The sequence below is a fragment of the Choloepus didactylus genome, chromosome 1 (genome assembly GCF_015220235.1).
Source record: "Choloepus didactylus isolate mChoDid1 chromosome 1, mChoDid1.pri, whole genome shotgun sequence".
Classification (NCBI taxonomy): domain Eukaryota; kingdom Metazoa; phylum Chordata; class Mammalia; order Pilosa; family Megalonychidae; genus Choloepus; species Choloepus didactylus.
The window spans coordinates 136,179,274-136,199,782 of NC_051307.1; the positions used below are offsets into that span (position 1 = coordinate 136,179,274).

At 35.9% G+C, this 20,509-nt stretch overlaps 2 protein-coding genes across 3 annotated transcripts in view; one reads left to right on the forward strand and one right to left on the reverse strand.

Annotated features, from left to right (window-relative positions):
* The window catches only part of RARRES1 (retinoic acid receptor responder 1), a 39,062-nt gene extending 31,516 nt beyond the window's left edge, over positions 1-7,546 (forward strand). Inside the window, exons 5-6 of the mRNA XM_037841886.1 lie at positions 6,084-6,146; positions 6,228-7,546. Of these exons, the coding sequence (XP_037697814.1) occupies positions 6,084-6,146; positions 6,228-6,374 (210 nt within the window). The 3' untranslated portion in view covers positions 6,375-7,546. The remainder of the gene's footprint in view (positions 1-6,083; positions 6,147-6,227) is intronic.
* A 333-nt stretch (positions 7,547-7,879) lies between these two features.
* GFM1 (G elongation factor mitochondrial 1) overlaps positions 7,880-20,509 on the reverse strand; it is a 55,694-nt gene continuing 43,064 nt past the window's right edge. For both annotated transcript variants that reach the window (XM_037841875.1, XM_037841867.1), the window contains exons 15-18: positions 19,987-20,131; positions 14,019-14,179; positions 13,159-13,212; positions 7,880-11,272 (exon numbers count right to left, since the gene is read on the reverse strand). In XM_037841875.1, the coding sequence (XP_037697803.1) occupies positions 11,141-11,272; positions 13,159-13,212; positions 14,019-14,179; positions 19,987-20,131 (492 nt within the window). In that variant the 3' untranslated portion in view covers positions 7,880-11,140. The remainder of the gene's footprint in view (positions 11,273-13,158; positions 13,213-14,018; positions 14,180-19,986; positions 20,132-20,509) is intronic.

Consider the following 20,509-nt stretch of genomic DNA (forward strand, 5'->3'; position numbering starts at 1 on the left):
TGAAGATTGACTGATTATATTAAAGGCTGCTGGAAATTCAAGTAAGATGAGGACTATTGACCATTTGATTTAGCAATTAGACGTCACAGAAGACCTTATCAAGAGCTGTTTCACTGGCACAGTGGGGACAAAAGCGTGACTGGAAAAGGTTCACAAGTGGATGGGAGGAGAGGAAGTGGAACACTCCATCTCTTTCAAGGGACTTAGCTATAAAGCGGAGTTAAAAAAAAAAAAGAAGAAAAGAGGGGACTGTAGTTAGAGGGTAGAGGGGTATGGGCTTGAAGGGTTTTGTTTGTTTGTGTTTTAGTGTGCTACAGAAAACGTAGGTTTTGCACAAAACATACATCTTTTCCTTTGGTCTCACACAGAAGTTGAAGTTTTAAAACACAGTCAAATCATCCTTTACCCTTTAGTCTGATTTACCTTAGTCCTAATCAAATCCATTTCATTTATATCTCTAATTGAAGTCTGATCTCTTTTTCAGCCTCTTTAACATTTGCTGGGCGGGGTAATGCTGACATTCGTAGCTGCTGAACTCTGGCTCTGAATCTCAGGTGTCACACAGATACCCAAAGTTCCAGGGCCCAACCACTTTATACACTGAGAGTTCAGCATCTCAGAATTTAGAAGTAACCATTACAACTCAGGAATAGATGTGACTGCTGTAAGAGCTTACAATCTAGGAACCTTTATAGTAAGCCTTTCCCTGATAACCTGTGCTCTCAGATTCAATTCTCAGAATTTGCACATTATAGTTAGTCCATATCAGTGAGGCATTATAATGTTTGTCTTTTCCTTTCTGGCTTATTTCACTCAACATACTGTCCTCAAGATCCAGTCACCTGTTTGCATACCACACAACTTCATTCCTTCTTGGCAGCCACTCAATATTCCATTGTATGCTTACAGTTCACCATTTCCTTTATCAGTCAGTATACCCTTAGGCTACCTCAATCCATTGCAAGTAGTGAATACTGCCACCATAAACACCAGTGTGCAAATGTCCATTCATGCCCCTGCTCTCAGTTCCTCCAAGTATATACCCAGTAATGGGGTTGCAGTACCATATGGCACAACCCCATACTTAGCTTCCTGTGGAACCACCGCACTGCCCTCCAGATGGGCTGCACTATTCTACTTCCCCATCTGAAAGATGGTTTTTTTGTTGTTGTTGTATTTAACAGCATATTTCTATATTGATGAGATTAATTCAGTAGAGGGGCATGGTAGGAATTGCAGGAAAGAGAAGGAAGAAGTGTGGGAGATAATATTTTTAAGTAGGCACAGAGGATAAGATTAATCCAGGGGTTAATCTTAGGAACATGGAGAGTTCACCTGGGGGGAGAGCAGAGACAAGGGGCCTAGATGCTGGCAGGAGAGTAATCATGGTGGAAGCTTGTGGAATTTCTGTTCCAACTGCTCTGTCTTTCCAGTGAAAGAGGCAAAATCCCCAGCTGAGAGTGAGGTTGGAAGAGGAGGTGTTGGGAGTGGGAGGGGAGGGTGTAGACTTACATGCAGGCAGCCTGCAGGGCCCTTGAAGTCTCAGTCAGGAACGTAGGGCAGGATCAGCCACTGTCAGCCGTGAGGGTGTGGGCACTGAGTAGGTGAAAGGCTGGATTTAGCCAGGGCTGGAATTTTTTTTTCAGGTAAGTGTGATATAGGGAGCATGTAGGTATCTCCAGAGTAAACAAAATCAACTTCTCTGGGAGAGGCAAGCTGAACCAACCATAAGCGCACATATTTAGAAATCATCTAACTTTTTCATAGATGGGTGACTGATTATCAGTGATTTGCCCAACATTAAGTCAGCATTATAAATGCCAATAATAGTTTGGTGTGCCTTCCAAAGGACACTTGTAAAGCAGACAGCAAGTAGAAACCTAGTTTTTTCCATTCCCTGTCAAAATGAACTTATTTCTTTTCTCTTGTAGGGGAGCTTTTTATTAGCAATTACCATTTAAGTGATTGTTGCTATACAACAAATCAGGATACAGCACTAATTCTTTTGCTGGATAAAACTTTCCACCCCCACCTTCACCCCACCTTATTGACCAAGATGATCATATTCTCAACAAAAGCCTTTTATCTTAACCGAGGTCACAATTATAGGTAGGAAAAAAATGTGTTTACAGTGCAGAAAATGTTGTCATGATAATTTAGAACTGATTGTAATGAATGTGAAAGTGAAACTCATTTGGAATAGAGCAACCCACTGAGATAAAAGAGAAAAAATTAGGATTGTTTTAATGTCAGCATTTCCCTTCCTTTTGCAGCTGTATATGGCATATTACCAAACTTACCACCAGAATATACTAGGGTACGAAAACTACAGCCCCATTTCTCTCTCCTTCCAGCCAATCTTTGATAAGTCCATCATCTGTCCATTAACAGTCCTTAACCAATAGCTCCATGTTCCTGCAAGTGGGATAGAGGGAGCATACATCTAATTGCAGAGTTTAAAAAAAAAAAAAAAAAACAAATGCAAGGAATGGTCACTGAGTTAAGAGTTTTTGACTTTTTTTTACCCACTGTGGGATTTAGGCTTTAGATAATACTAATAGAGTCTGCATCTGACTTGTTGAGCCATGCAAGGCAAATCACTTCATCTCTTAGAGTCTATTAATTAACAACAAACTTATTGAAGCCCTTGAAATGAACATAAATCTAAATTGCTGGAGCATTTTGGAAATTTGATACAAGGTTGACATGCATTTCAGCTCAGAGGTCTCAAAAGATAAAAAAAAAAAAGCATGCACATACACGCATAGACTTTCAAACTCTGCTATTCAGTGCCACTGAGGATTCCCACAATCTTTTGGCAAAAGGAGCAACACAAGCAACAAGCAACAATTTGTAAAATGTCACCAAGAGCAAAAGGTTTAGGTATTGCTCAGAAGACAAGAAGCAGGGTGACAGGGCTGATGGAGCCAAGGCAGCACAGAAGCAGCAAGTAACAGGGGGGTGTCTGGGGCCCAGGGCCATTAAAGAAATGGGCATTACAGTTTATCCAAAAACTTTTTGGGTGGCAATTACTACACTTACACCCAGGGTTAAACTCATCTTTTAATGCAATTTTGTAAGGAAGTGCAGGCTTATAAAATGACGGTCCCGAAAGAACCCTATTCATTCGGCTAAGAAAGAAAGGATTGAAATATAAATATAAAATAAGAGCCATCTAACTGGCACAATGATTTCTTTGGAACTGAAGAACATACCATGAGGACTGTGCTATGGGCAGGGAGATGTTTGCTAGCCAGGAAAAAAATGGATAAGAGCTTTTCCTATAGTCTTAGTTTTGTTTTTGGTTTTTTAATTTTTTATTAGAGAAGTGTGGGTTTACAGAACAATCAAGCATAAAATACAGGATTCCCACATGCCACCCTACCACTAACAACTTGCATTGGTATGGAACATTTGTTACAATTTATGATAGCACATTTTTATAATTGTACTATTAATTAAACTCCATGGCTTAATTTAGGGTTCACTGTGTAGTGTAGCTCCACAGATTTTTTTTTTATTCTGTTACCATATATACAATCTGATGTTCCCCTTTTAATCATATTCAGATATATATTTCAGTGCTGTTAGTTGCATTCACAATGTTGTGCTATCATCACTAATGTCCATTACTAAAACATTTACATTATCTCAAATAGGAACCCTACACATTTTAACTTCCTATTGCCTATCTCCACCCCATCCCCGTGGTAACCTATATTCTACATTCTGACTCTACAAGTTTGCTTATTCTAATTATTTCAAAACAGTGAGGTGATACAATATTTGTCCTTTTGTGTCTGGCTTATTTCACTCAACACGGTGTCTTCAAGGCTCAGTCATGTAGTCACAGGTACCAGGACTTTATTCCTTTTTATGGCTGAATAACATTCCATTGCCTATACCCTTAGTTTTTAATATGGATGGAGAAAAGTAAAATTAAGTATTATTCCAACAGAATAGTGTATACTTCATTCTTACTAATCAATACCCGATTTTGTCAGCACCCCAAATGATCTAACCTGCAGCAGTCCGTACCTTAACTAGAAGTCCCCACTAGCCAAAGGCACATTATAGAAACCATCTTATCTGCCTTATCTGTTCTGCTAAGAAATCTACTCTTTACAGCTTATATTAATAACCTAAGCTTACTTACTCTCTACTAAATCTTACTCTCTAAAATTTAATTCTGCTAAGGATCATTCTTTCACTCTGTTTTTCCCTCCCCCCGCCCTTTTTTTTTGAATAAAAGAGAATAAACAAAAAACTTCCAGTCTGTCTCCAGGGAGATTCAAGTGCTGAGTTACCAGAAAAAAAAAAAAGACAGTAAATCATCATAAAGGAGTTGGCATTTGTGATGATTTGAATAGAAGCCAATGAGATTATTTCTGAATAATATTTAAAATAACTGTTAGTAGACTCCTTGGCAGAGCTTGACTTGGTGAAGGCAGTCCAGTAGTGGAGTATTTTGCAAAGTTGGGATGTGTAATGTCCCCTTCTGCAGTTCTTTAATAAAGAAGCCACGCATTTCGCTTTGATTTAAGGGTGCATCCTCCTGGTAGAGGAAGAATTATAAAAACAAAAATGTAAGGAAGTGCCATGGTTTCCTTCAGAAATACTATTTTCAGAAACAGAATAAGAAGGCATTGCTCTGAGAAAAACACTATGTCTAGAAGTGAAACCAATTTTTTAATTATAACAATACATGGCATAAAACATTCCAACCTTGAAAAATACAGGGAGCCCAAAAGTCTGAGACAGAATCACAGAACACAGCAGCCAGCCGGTGTGGAACATCTTGGGATAACCATTTCCTTCCAACGTCAAGATAGTTACCAAGTGAGGGTCAAACAAGGCTAAATATATGCCCAAAACAACGCCAGGCAGGTAACTGAAAACTGTTCCTCTATGAAGGAGACACTGAATTTTCTCTCATGAATTCTCTGACTTTGCAGCATGTGCCTCAGGATGTTCACTTTGAACATTCACAGGGACACTGCCAGGCAGAAGGGAAACCGACCCATGAATGCAAAGATGACACCATGAAAATACAATTAATTTCTGAATGATCCTGGCTCCCTCTTTCCTCTTCTCCCTCCAACACTTCCCCATCTGTAAAAATCTCTATCAGTGTAGGCAAAGGGAAGACAAAACTTATCATCAAGACTTTTTTTTTTAATAGCCTTTAGTAGTCCTGATAAAAACCTGGTAGGAGAGGACCGAAATTACAATCCAAGTTGAGTTCATTCTTTTTTAATTTCCTCTTTTCCATTTTTACTGGTGAAGGGATAAGCATCCTTGCCCTGCCTAAAAGAAAAGGAAGTGTTGAAAAGAAAATAGCAAAAAATATGATAGGCAATTGGTTTAGTCACTAGAAAAATTTATAGAAATCAAGTGAATAAAAGAGGTGAGCTAGATTGCCTCCGGGAATACCTATAAATATCCAGTACACTGGTTTTAGAAGCAGTATGGTATAGCAGGTAGTAGGAAGAATGTGGGCTTTGAGATAGGTAGATATGGGTCTTGAATCCCCATATGTCACTTACTAGCTATAACCTTGTTATTACCGCCCCTGAAAAACCAAGCTCACAGCACCTACTACTTTAAGATAATTGGAGAATTGCATGAGAACATATATATAGTGCCTAGCACAGAACCTGGGCCATAGAAGGTATTCTGGAAATACTGGTTGCCCTTTTCCTTGTCTTATTTCATGGTATATCAGGGCTTAATAAGTTAGCTTGAGGTACATACACAGTATCTGGATTCCTAAGGCTGTTAAAGGATTCTCCCTGTCCCCACAGGCTTCAGACTCCATAATAAATAGACAAGAGACAAAGTGATACAAAGACAACCAATAGACTTTCAAATAACTCAGTGACAAAACAAAAATGAGACTCCCCTGACTTCCATATCTTGATGCAGAATACTAGCAAAGGAACTGAGGCTGGAATCTAAGAAATGGGAGGGGATTTGAGGCACCCATTGAAAACAAGAATTTATGTTTTCATGAGCCTTCCAAATTCTAAGCTAATATAAACCTACCCTGTTTATTGCACTCACTTTTTTTTCCCTTCCTTTAGAAAATTAATGATGATGCAATTGATTTTGATTATACTGTTCTACTTCATGAATTCTCCACACAGGTAAAACACAAAATTGCATAAATTATCGTTTTTACCAGAAGTTTCTGCAGATTATAATATTTTGTAACTGTTATTTCCTAGGAAATCATTCCCTGTCGGATCCACTTGGTGTGGTACCCTGGCAAACGACTTAAAGTGAAGTACCACTGTCAGGAGCTACAGACACCAGAGGAAGCCTCTGGAACTGAAGGATCGGCTGTGGCACCAACAGAGCTTAGTAATTTCTGAAAACAAAAGAGAACTGCTTACACTCAATGGCCTAAATCGTTATTTAGTATTTTCTGAAAATAAAAAAGAACGGCTTACACTCAATGTCCTAAATCATTATTTTAGTAAAACAGCTAAGGTATAAGGAATTCTAGTAATTCGAGAAGACCTGTGATTTTAAGTTCTCAAAAATGAAAAGATGTTGTGTTTTTTGGTTTTTTACTTGGGTCACACAGCAGCTTCCTCATGGTTACAGCCCTAAATATAAAAACCCAGTCAAATTAGTAAATGCTGCAACTGGATCATAAATTTTTTTTTTTAATTGATGGTCTCATCTCTAAATCTGCATTTCTCATTATTCTGATCACATTATAACCAACTATTTCATATTACTAAATTGCTTCATCTAGCATGTAAATAATGTATTTCCAATGAAAGCAAATTATAGGCAAAAATATTAACTGTATAAAAGGAATTTTACTATTTTTTGATTTCAAATATTCCTTTTTAACTTGATACCTATTTTTAAATAAATGTTCAATTTTTAAATAAATGTCTGCAGAAACTTGTATGCATAGGCAAAATCTGTGCTAAATTGGAATTAAGTGAAATCTTAAGATTTTTTAATTTAAACTTTTTACAAATAAAAAATATACAAAATGTCTTACCAGATAAAGCTGCGTGTCTGTGAACATGTATTAACTGGAATGCTAATGTAACTGAAAGTATATCAAATATTAACAATTTTCATTTATAAGGACAAGACTGGACCTAGTTTTGGTCTAAATAATTTATCATAGCACACACAGTATGTACCATAATCAAATTCAGTGGAGTTCCTCCCCAAGGCAGGAAAAATTGATCCCGGAAATGTTGCCTCTCAAAATTAGAATTGTTTATTGGAACACTTATATCAGTGTCTTAAAAACCGTTAGCCAGGTTCCTTGGCCAATAATTGGTTTGGAAGCATTAGCTTTTAACTCTGCACTGTTAGAAAACTGGAGACGTTTATCCTTAAGAAAGTTTTGAAAACATGGACTCTTACAAAATAAAAATAAGATGGATATTGTTACTCTTTAGCAGATCTAGTTTATATATTTCTCTATGTAAAATCCCAACCCTTTGTGTTTATCTTCCCAACATCCACTTAAAGAGCTGTTAAAGCATTGGAAATAAAGGAAACAAACATCAGATCCTTTGACTATGTGATTAATGCTGAGAAATTACCTTTTTCTCTAAAATATAAAAAAATCAATCTACAAAGATTAAATCATGACAAAATCAGGTGATAAACTCCTCTAACTGAAATTCTCTAAATGATCTCAGAAAAAATGCCAAGAGCATTATTATGGCGTAGTCAGTGTCCTATGGTCTTTACTCTGTCTTTTTAGTACCAGTGGAAAGGGTTCTCTACCTGGTGTTTCAGCTTTCCATTCTCAGTTTTCTCAAAGTCCTCATCTTCATCAAGATATTTTTAAGTAGTGAGAACAGGCTCATGAAACCAACAAATGACTCTATAGCAACCCTTTGTTAAGATATTTATTCCAGTATAATAGAATATAAAGGGGAATTCTATAAATACAGACAACATATCTACAATATCTACAAACCCCACAAAAGTTAAACCAACTACAAATTTCTCAATAATATCACTATTAGGATATCTTTTCTAGAACAAACTCTAAAATTGCTTTCTTAGTTTCACTAACATTTTTCAGTACATAACAAAGTTACTTTGTGTGCCTTGACATGAAATAAAAAAGTAAATTTCTTCAGTCCTTAAACACCAAGAGTCTAAAAATTTTCTGAATCACTCTGCACCACCGACAGCTATAGACAACATCACATTGACTTTTCTGATTTCTTTAGAACTTTAAGGGTTTTAAGACATATGGAATAATACCAGGTTTTGTCTGCATTCACTTAATTCTACTCATAGCTTCATTTTTCCTTCCCTGAATTAAGAATTGTTTAGAAATTAAACCAGTTCTTTTGAAAGTCATTTAGAAGCTTTTATATATTTGGCACTTGAATGACAGACCACATGTCACATGAATTTATTATACCAATTCTCTCAGCTTAGAAAATTCTATGACCTATTCAGTGAACTTTCCTAGTTTTTAAAGTGCTACAATCCCTAGAATGCTGACTAGCACTTACGTGAATGGACAAATGAATGCCTATTAAAAAATCTTTGAACACAATAAACTATTTCAATGATTCATTCCAGTTTTACACATTTGACAGTTCTTTATGCAACCATTAAAGCTCCAGTTGATAGTTTTAGCAATGCAAATAGGTTATCTTCTACAATGGGATACATTCTCATATGTCACAATTTATCCCTATTTTATGGCTGGCAAGTTTCTTCTGGCATCAATTTTAAGACTCATCTAGATTTCAAAAAAAAAAATGTTACAGATCTTAAACTTCAGAATTGATTAAATTTTAGTGATGATTTTACAACTATACAATCTAAGAGTGAGCAGAGAGAAAAGGAATAATAGAGTTACTTTTAAAAAGATGACTGTATTTCTTTAAAGGTAAAGGTATCCAACTAAGAACCAACAGCCCAAGCACTAACATTGCACAAAAGAATATTAATGATGTGGATTATACAAATCTTACATTTTATATTGGATCCAAGTTCAGGCAATACTGCAGTAGTATTTAACCTTGCCTATATATTAGAATGGCCTGAAAAACTTTAAATGCTGGGCCCCTTCCTTTGAGTAACAGAATCAGAATATCTGGGCTGAGCCTGGGTATTTCTTTTTCACCCCCTTCCCCTCAAGTGATTTTTAAAGCGCAGCCAGGGTTTGGAATCAGTGCAGCACTACTTTTAGTGCTGCTACCGTTATCCAACACAAGTAATACAGTCTTTCTTTTAAATTAGCCAATAGTTATGTTACTATTGCAGCAGTATAAATATCATTTATGAATGAATTTTTATTTAGCTTTCCTTGTTACAGACATTGACAGGTATGTGGTCTTACCAATACAACCGAACTAATGCATTAGCATGTATGTGGGTGCTGTTCCTAGATCTGCCCCTACGTGACCCTATCCTAGTTACTTCCACCAGCAGGGTTGCCTACAAAATTCTAGTGTTGGGTTAGGTATCTAGGATCTTTTCTGACGCCCTAACTTTCTAATGAGAATGTTTAACAAATCAAAACACATCCAATTTTATCCATCTTAGTTTCAGTATTTCTGATGACTCAAAACAGCTGGAGGAACCATGCTAAATTCTACACAGGTATTTCCTCATCAGAAACAGCATTCAAAGGCACTGTGAATGGCACAGGAAGCTGATGAAATGGCACATTTTTCAGGATTGATATTACACCAACAGATACACTCAATGGGAAATGCACTTGGTTTTGATGAATATTCATAACTAAAGTATCAATTTGAATACTTAAGCTATGTGGTCTTGGACAAGTTATTTGCCCACTCTGTGCCTTTGCCTCCTCTTTTGCAAAATGTACATAATCAGAGTACCTACTTTCATAGGTAAATTGGATAATGCATTTTAAGCATGTAGCACAGTACCTTTTTAAGTGCTCAGTACTTTCTAAAACACTTTTTTTCTAGCGCCTTAAAATATAAAGCCAAATCAATAATCAGTAAAACAAAAGGAATTTAAAGTCAGCTATTTTATTTCTATCACTCTGTAAGGATGAGGATTAGGCATCTATTAGCATCTGATGATTTTTGTATGAGGCAATGCCAAACAATACGGTAGGACTGCCTGTGAAAGCCCAATTTTTTTCTGGAAATAAAAGCTTAACATTTGTTCTTTCACAATCTCATTGAATACAAAACTATGATAAATCTCAACAGATTTCAAATTCAACTAATATTTACTAGGTAAATGAAACTGGACAGTACCTCTGTAGATCACATTTTATTCTTTAGGAATGCAGAAACATTAAAATGAATACAGTTAATAATATTATATGCAAGGGTCTGTTTCTCACTTCAGACAGGGCTGTAAGGAAGTAACATACTCCTAAAAGCAGGGGCAATTACAAGGGAATTGCAGAAACCACAAATTTAAGCAATCAGTTCTATATTAAAAAGCTAGAAATAGAGCCAGTACTTTAATATCCTGATGAAGAATCTGAAAAACATATTAAGATCATACGGAATGTACTCTTAAACAAAAAACCTTGCCTAATAAAAATCGGCACTCTGAGAAGTATTATGACACAAACAATTCACTTTCAAGTTTTCAGCAAAAATAATTTTAAAAATTAAAAAATATATAGAGGTATGAGGCATAGATGGACAATAAACAAACAGATAAAGCAAGTATGGCAAATCAAATTATGATATGATGAACAAATTGTTAAATTGTTACTTGTTGTATCTACCACAAAATTATATGGGTGTTTTTTTGTGCTGTTTTTCAACTTTTCTATATGTTGAAAATTCTTATGATGAAAAATTTGGAAATAAAGTTCATACACTTCCTAAGCTTATAAGTATAACTCAAATTAGTCTCTTTCTCCCTTAAATAAATATCAAATATATTTCAGAAATAATCATATTTATTTGTTTAGAAATAAATATTTTATTTTTCAACACACTATAAAACTAATCAGTAGAGTTGAGATATGAAACAGAATTCTTTCTGAAGAAATAGAAGCTCTTGAATATAACTGGAAGGACTTCTAAAACTCCTGATTCAGCAGCCTGAATCCATTCCACTGAAATCCATTAAAGTATCTAAACCTTGCAGATTCAGTTAAAATTTGATAGTCAATTCAAAGTGAGAGAAGTTAGTTCTTGGCTTTTCCTTTTTTTACAGGAAGTTGACCTGTAGCTTCCAAATATTTATTAATTAGATCTTCTTGTGTGGTTGGTGAACACAGCTGATATCTGCAGTACTCCATTGTATATTCTCCCTTTCCCTAGGAGTTAAAAAAAAGAGAAAACATTTTTTACAACTATCAAGTATAGTCATGCAAAGACAGCATTTCACAGATTTGATCATTTTCTAAGGGAAGTCTTTTTTGTTTAAAACATATTTTTTATTGTAGTAACAGATGTAACAAAATTTGACATTCTAACCATTTTTAAGTGTTCAACTGAGAAGTATTATCTTCACAATGTTGTAACTACCATCAGCATCATCCTCTACCAAAACTTTTTCATACCCCAAACAAACTCTGTACCCAATAAGCAATAACTCCCCATTCATTCCTCCCCTAGCCCCTAGAAACTGAATTCTACTTTCTGTCCCTATGAATTTGCCTCTTCTAGATAGTTCATTTAAGTGGAATCATGTATTTGTCCTTTTGTGTCTGCCTTACTTTACTTACCATAACTTTGTTTTCCTTTCATTTTATTTCATTTTTAAAAAAAAAATTTATTGAGATTGTTCACAAACCATACAATTATCCAAAGACCCAAAGTGTACAATCAATTGCCCATGGCACCATCATACAGTTGCGCATCCATCACAATTAATTCTTTTCCTCAATTTTTAGAACATGATTACTACTCCAGAAAATAAAGACAAAAAAAGGCAACTCCAATCCTCCCATACCCCTAACCACCCCCTGCTCCATTGATTCATAGTATTGGTATAGTACATTTGTTACTGTTGATGAAAGAACGTTAAAATACTACTAACTGTAGTATATAGTTTGCAGTAGGTATATTTTTCTCCTATATGCCCCTCTATTATTAACTTCTAATAATAAGTGTCATACATTTGTTCTAGTTCATGAGAGAGATTTCTAATATTTGTATAGTTAATCACAGACATTGTCCACCACAAGATTCACTGTTTTATACATTCCCATCTTTTAACCTCCAACTTTCCTTCTGGTGACATGCGTGACTCTGAGCTTACCCTTTCCACCATCTTCACACACCATTCAGCACTGTTAGTTATTCTCACAATGTGCTACCATCACCTCTGTCCATTTCCAAACGTTTAAGTTCACCCTAGTTGACCATTCTGCTCATAATAAGCAACCGCTCCCCATTCCTTAGCCTCGTTCTCTATCCTGGTAACTTGTATTTCATGTCTATGAGTTTACATATTATAATTAGTTCATATCAGTGAGACCCTGCAATATTTGTCCTTATATGTCTGTCTTATTTCACTCAACATAGTGCCCTCAAGCTTTCTTCATCAACCCATTTTTTTAAAGACTGTTTTGTTCACACACCAAACATTCCCTCCTAAGTAAACAATAGTTGGTTCCCTGTATAGTCACGTATTTATGTATTCAGCACCATCGCCACTATCTATATAAGGACATCTCCATTTCTTCCACAAAGAAGGAGGAAGAGTCAAAGAAGGCAGAGGGACAAAAGAGAGAGGGAGAGAGAAAACATGACATCTGGGAAGCAAAAAAAGGAAAGCATTAAACTAAAGTAGAATAAAGAGTCATACAACATCACCAATGCTAGGAGTCCCATACCCTTCCCCTATTACCTCCCCCCCATATGCATTTAGCTTTGATATATTGCCTTTGTTATATTAAAGGAAGCATAATACAATGTTTCTGTTAATTATAGTCTCTAGTTTGCATTGATTTTATTTCCCCCCCAATCCTACCCTATTTTTAACACCTTGCAATGTTGATAATTCATTTGTTGTAACTCATGTAAAAACATATTTGTACCTTTTACTACAATCATGAGCACCCTAGGTTTCACTGAGTTATACAGTTGCAATCTTTATCTTTCCTCTTTCCTTTTGGTGTCCCACACAGTCCTCACCTTCCTCTGTTCTAAGGGAAGTCTTTTGAAAAGCACTGCAATAAAGTTAACACATCCTTACCTCTGTACATGACCTAAGTTCAGTGGAATAACCAAACATATTATTTAGAGGGACCTAAAAGAAAACACAGTAGATATTTTGGCATTGCTTATTGAAAAATATTTGAGAAAAATAAACAGAGAAGCCTTAGCCATTTAATTCCTCTAGATTTAGGTTTCTACTAACTACTATTGTTTTAAAAGAATTAAAAGTAAAAACAAAACAAAACATGTTTTTGTTTTCTTAATCCAAGTGGAAACCTTCATTTGAAAGTAACTTCATTTGACAGTCACAATTAGAAACCAAATCATTCAGTTTTACCAACTTTTAGTACAAGTAAAACCATTGATAGACTTTGCTCCTCATCCGCAACCTGCTATCTGACCTCAGCTCAATCATTCATTAGTGTTTCTTCTGTGAAAATGTTAATACCGCTTTCCCTTTGGACACCTCAATGATATGCTGATAGTAGTTGCCTTCTAGGAGACTTATGCAATGTGATAAATATTTTCTCCCACAAGATTTAGATCTAGTGATATACAGACAAGAGAAGTAAATATTATCCCAATAAATTAGAGAAAACATATTCATAATAAAGTAGCTATGCAAATAAAGCTATAATGAGAAAGAACCATAATCATACATCTAAAAAAACGACAAATTCACAAAAGAACTACATGAAATTAATCTTATTTTTAGCTTTTGCACTTAAGAGTTGCTCTAACAGCAAATTACAGAAATTACTCCACATATACACACAAATTCAACACTCAGTCAGGGAAATGTGGCAATTTGCTCTTCAATCTCCACAAACAAAAGCTAACTCTGATTTCCTTGTGAAGTCAATAAAAGCAATGTTATCAGTGACCAATAGTACTTACATCTGCAAACAGGGTAAAATAGTCCTCAACTCCATCTTGCCCTGTGATAACTCCATGGCGCCGGTTAATACCCGCAATCACTGCTCCTTGAAATTCATTTGGAGCTATCACTTCCACAGACATAACTGGTTCAATAACACATAATGTTGTATTTGCCAAGGCTGGGTTAAAAACACAACAACAGATAAATTAGTTTATTAACTTCCATTAAACAAACTGGAACTCGTTTCTATTCAGATAGACAAAAGGAAGATGAATGGTACTTTCCCAAAGGTATGCACACAAATGCTATTAAAATATTTCACCAGGACTAATTTTTCTAGTAGAAATAACAATTACTCTTCTAAATGGAAATACCAAAAAGACAATGCATAATTCTAGTATTAATATTTACATTACCATATTTTTATCCTTAAAGCTCATTAAAGTACAGAGTATAAAATAAAAGGGATATTAAAATGACATTCGATCAAGTCTTTTACCATCTAAATTACCCAGTTGAGGGTTACTTCTACTCTTTCCAAAAATCCTTAGGGGTAAGTATACATAATCTTTGACCAAAGTAAACCCATTCCTTCTTGTTGATCCTAGGCAGACAGTTATTCTTTACTGTAAGAATATAACTTTTATAATGTGGCATGAGGGGGATGGAGGGCTTCCTTCATATACTTAGAAGACAATAATCAAGTCATGCTTGAGATCTGTCTTTTCCTTTTCAAGGCTGCACAATTCAACACTTGATTGAATTAGATCACCAAGCTCCTAGATTCTGCTCTGCCTCTAACAAGTTATATTCCTTTGGGAAAAACAGTCTGTCCAGATCTCACATTTCTTCACCTTCAAAACAGACATTGGACTAGATGTTACTGGGCTATTTAAGCACTAAAACTCAATGCATATGTCTAAGTCTATTTTTCATAATCAGAACACTTCTTGCTGTGATAAATGCTGACTGATGTTTAAATGTAGACAATGTGGAGACAATACAATAAAAATTCAAATATTCATACTTAATTTACACCTGTGATATTGCAGAGCACTACATCAGCCTCAGGCTAGCTGATTCAGCTTCAAATAAAGGCTCTAAGCAAAACAAAGAGAGGATAAAGAAAGTATTTTGTTTTTAAATAATCATTTTTTTCCAAATATCAATTTGTATAAACCAAACTAATGAGCAAACTAATTCTCATACAATCATTAAAATACTTCTTCTAAAGATACAATTAGCTAAAAGTCCAATAATTATACAAACAGTCATGTAATATACTTTCATTTCCTTGAAATATTTTCTAATTCAAATCACTTCATAGCTCAGGCCCACCTTTGACTAATTAGTCCTAATTAGTGAATTTTATTTCAAAAAGAGGAATGTCAACTTACAGAAATATCCCAGAGTCTTAACTTCATTAGTTAACTCCACACAGACATTTAAAGCAGAAGACTAACATCCTAGACAGCAGAGATTGCTCTATTTCTTGTAGCTGTGTGGGTTACCACAACAGCAGAGCTTCCTTGGCTCTAAAGACATGCATTTATTATGGAAGAAGGCACCCAGAAAGAGAGATACGTGAGCAGACAGACCAAGACTTAGTTACATATTATCTAGTGTCTTCTACAGGTTAGTGCTCTGGGTTAAATTGTGCCTCCCCAAAAGATATGTAGAAATCCTAACCCTGGTCTTGTGAATGTGACCTTATTTGGAGGTGTAATTAGTTAAGAAGAGACCAAACTCAACAGGGTGCCCATACCCCCATAGGACTGAGGTCCGTATAAGAAGAGGAGAAGAGACACAAGAAGGCAGCCATGTGAAGACAGGGCAGAGGATGAAGTGATGCATCTACAAGCTAAGGAATGCCAGCGATTGCTGGCAAACACTAGAAGCTAGAAGAGGCAAAGGAGGATTCTCCCCTGAAGGTTTCGGAGGAAGCACTGCCCTGCCGAAACCCTGGTTTCAGACTTCTGGAGTCCAGAGCCATGTGAGACAATACATTCCTGTGGTTCTTAAGCTACCAACTTTGTGGTAATTTGTTATGGCAGTCTAGGAAACTAAGACAGTCATGTAAAAAGACTAAATGTGTAAGGGTTTTAAGGTTTAGATTGTAAAAGGAAGGAAGGGGCCAACAGCAGCAGTGCCCATCACTTAATTAAGGATGGCCTTCAACTAAGGATGGCCTCTCAAGTTCTCCATTACATATTCCCGCACCCTGCTCTCCTCCTCTGAACGCCCTTGTTTCTTCTGAAATCCACCTTCTGACCCACTTCCAAAAGAACTCTGCTGCACAGATGCCTTCATCTAACTCTCTTCAGTGTGAAAAGACTCCAGACCTAACTCACTCTGCCATTTTTCCACAGCGATGTGGCAGCCAATAAAAGCAATTTTTCCTAAAGCAGAGTCACATGGTCCATAGCTTCTCAAGAGAGGAAGTGAAAATCCCAATAACATCATAGGATCTTGTAAGTCAAAACTGGTGGGAAGAGATGGTAACGTTTCTATTTCAAACCACTAGGAGTAACACTGATGTCGCCAGGACAGGTGCTGAAGAGGGTATGTAAGGAAGTGGTCAAGGGCTAGGACTTTGGTCTGGGTTTAACTCTCAGCTCCACCACTAACAAGCTTATAACCTTGGGCAATTCAATTAACTGCTCTGAGCCTCAACTTTCTTAACTTTAAGGTCACTGTGGGGATCAGATAAGCTAATTCATGTAGAGTGTGCAGCGCAATATTTGGCACACGTGCAGCGCAATATTTGGCACATAAATGATCAATAGATGTATTATTATGACTACTCTGAGACAAACTAGCAGGGGTACGGATGCCACGGCATAATGTCAGGTCAAAGGTAAAATGAAGGGAAGAGGGATTAGCATCACTGTGTCCAAATATGTATATGCAAGTGTTTTCAAGTACATTCTCATTTAGTATTTGTGGGATTAGTAACTCCAAGCAGCCTGAGGGAAGTTTAAATGAAGCACGCATTTCTACACAGGATGGAGGATTCAAACTCAAAGCGGAATGGGTAACAGGGAAAGAGATTTAAAAAAAAAAGGGAGATGGCACTGTCAAGTTAAATGAGATAACCATATGACTCAGGCAAGGCCTTTGTTCCTCTTGTGGATAGGCTACAAGTTCAGTGTTTCTGGGAAGACCAAGCATGATGCTCTTTCTGAAAAAATGGCTGCAGAAAATATTGGTGATGGTCACATTCATAGGTTGAAACATGCCAACTTGGGACATCTGATTTCACACTTTAGTCTTAGGTTACCCCACTGATTAATTTAAAATGGACTCAGATTAGTCCTAGTTTTCATTTTTTAATGAAGAATACATGAGAATTTGAAATATTTTCTTCCAATTTTGATAAATGCACAATATAGCTTAAACGTGTAAGCTTTTCTTATACAAAGCTCATTTACCAACAATTTCACCCTGATACTCTCATATGGCATCCAACGGAGGTATATGTATGAAAGGCTGATTTTCTTACTGAGCTTGGCAAGAACTTCCTTTTACCTTTTTATACTTTTACCTTTCAATGACGGAGAAATAAGAATCAAATGAATAAACAGCAAAGTAATTGATTTTTCTTGCTAGCAGCATGCTTGTCTTCACATGTACATCTGGCTAAAAATACTTCTCAATTCAATTTTTTTAAATTCAGTTTTATTAAAATATATTCACATACCATATAATCATCCATGGTGTACAATCAACTGTTCACAGTACCATCCTATAGTTGTGCATTCATCACCCCAACCTATTTTTAAACATTTTCCTTATATTAGAAAGAATGAGAATCAGAATAAAAAATAAAAATAAAAATAAAACACCCAAATCACCCCCCCCCCCATCCCACCCTATTTTTCATGTAGGTTTTGTCCCATTTTTCTACTCATCCATCCATACACTGGATAAAGGGAGTGTGATCCACAGAATTTTCACAATCACACTGTCACCCCTTGTAAGCTACATTGTTATACAATTGTCTTCAAGAGTCAAGGCTACTGGGTTGGAGTTTGGTAGTTTCAGGTATTTACTTCTAGCTACTCCAGTATATTAAAACCTAAAAAATGTTATCTATATAGTGCATAAGAATGTCCACCAGAGTGACCTCTTGACTCCATTTGCAATCTCTCAGCCACTGAAGCTTTATTTTGCTTCATTTTGCATCCCCTTTTGGTCAAGAAGATGTTCTCAATCCCACGATGCCGGGTCCAGATTCATCCCTGGGAGTCATATCCTGCATTGCCAGGGAGATTTACAGCCCTGGGAGTCAGATCCCACTTAAGGGGGAGGGCAGCGAGATCACCTGCCAAGGTGGCTTAGTTAGCTTCTCAATTCAATTCTAATCTAGTACTTTTCCTTTCATACCTACCAGGCAATTAATCATACTTAATATTTATCTACTTAAAGAATTTAAAAACCAAATGGTACATATTCAACTGTTTAGTTAATGTTGATGGATATATTATACATGTTTTATAGCTATATACATATTTCCATAGGTCAATACATCTATATTTGTTTATATTTATGTTTAAAGATAGAAACACTTAACAAATATGAGGATCTTTGTCAACTGATAACCCTATTAATCATCTGGCTTTATGTAACCTCTATCTCTAGGAAGCTATCAATTTCCAGTCACGAAAAGCATCAGCACAGAACAGCCAGTGATTTCCAATTTGCTTTAACCATACTTTTAAAAGGTATACAAAGTGATAAAACTAATTTGTCAGTTTAAGATTTATTAAAATGGTAAGCACTTGGAGGGCAAAAGGCAAGTGTTCCTTCTGAACCATGCCTAATAAAGTATTATCTTCTTTGTGACTGCATTTCCCTGTTAACTACTAATACAATCTTTAGATTGTGACAGGATTTCTAGATCATAGATTTCAACTGCATTTTTAAAATTTAAAAAAGGAGGATTCCAACTCTCTTTCCCAACTGAGAAATTGAAACAAATTATTATTTAGCTCCAATCAGTTTAAGAAAAATAATAAGGAATTAGTGACCTGGTCATGGAAAGGAATTTTCCTCTCCTTCTCCAAGCACTGCCCAATACCCAATCACAAATGCAAAATACGACCAAAAACAACATAAAGTCCAAAACTTATGCAGAATCAATAAAATCTGGATTTACAGAATGCTTAGGAAATGAGGTGTTATGGTTAATTTCATTTCCTACTTTCTATTTTAAACTTGTTTGATGCAAATTTTTCTGAAATGTTTTGTGAAACATAATATAATTCTCCTGGGATAAACAAAGATACTTATGGACATTACTAATGAATTACCATGTAACAGATATGGAAGAGTTGAGAAAGAGAATGAATTTTCTGGCTTCAGGACACAAATTGAAGTTTTTTGTCAAATAACCCTGATGTCAAAACTACCATGTTGTCATTTGCTTTTCTCTCTTAAAAGCAAAGAATCAGATAATTTCCAATTGCTTAAGGTTCTGATTCATCATGGTTTTAGTACACATAATATTTTGTGTGGAAAAGGTTGACAATTTTAGCAGTTTAGCAAGACATCTTCACTATGAATAAGATTCAATGAATTCTTTCAAAATACTTTGCCATCCCCAAAATGCCAAAAACTTACAATGCCATGCATGATAAAATTATAAATTTCTGGATTTTCTGACATTTGAACAAGTCACTGAAATTAGCATGACATAGTTAATGTTCCTTTAAAATATTTAATTTTGAGTATTTCTGTCTTCTCAGTTCATACAGATTTTCTACAAATTTAAACATATGGCAAATATCACGTAATTTATGAGAATATGATATATTTTAAATTTTGCAAGTCGATAAATATTTGCCCAGCCCCAACCATGATCCCTGGTGTGGCGCCTAGTGCTCAGGATAGAGAAGACCAAGACACAGAGCTGCCTTCTGAGGCTCTGATGGTCCATCAAGGAGAACAGCCATCCTAAGACAGTAGGTTCTAGGACACACGTACCTTGTTTAAGAGCACCTTCTCCTGCTCGGATGAAAGAGATTTCATTGGAATCAACCATGTGGTGCGCGCCATCCTGTAGGACAAACCGAAGCCCAGAGAGCTTGTGTCCAGAAAGAGGGCCCTTCTCACAGGCTTCCAAAAACCCCTGTTAATGAATACAAGTTCTAGAGTAAGGGATTTCACTTGCAGATACATTACCAAAACCTCCAAATATCTTAGTGTTCAGAAGCTTAAGATTTTTATGTATGCTATATTCTTTCCTCCCAAATTTTTTTAAAACAGTTTAATAACTTTACTATTTAAGTTTTATTATTGTGGCATCCAGATGAACAATTCCCTTGGAAAAGCATATTACTTAAAGGGGAGCTGTTTTGAAAGTGATGGTTAGAGTGGTAATAATCACTGTCTCATAACCTCATCTTCAGGAATTACTTAACTCTCATAACCCATTACAGAAACATCAAGATCTTAACTTTACAACGAGGAAACAGAGAAAAGGCAAAACTACGGAACTCCCTACAAA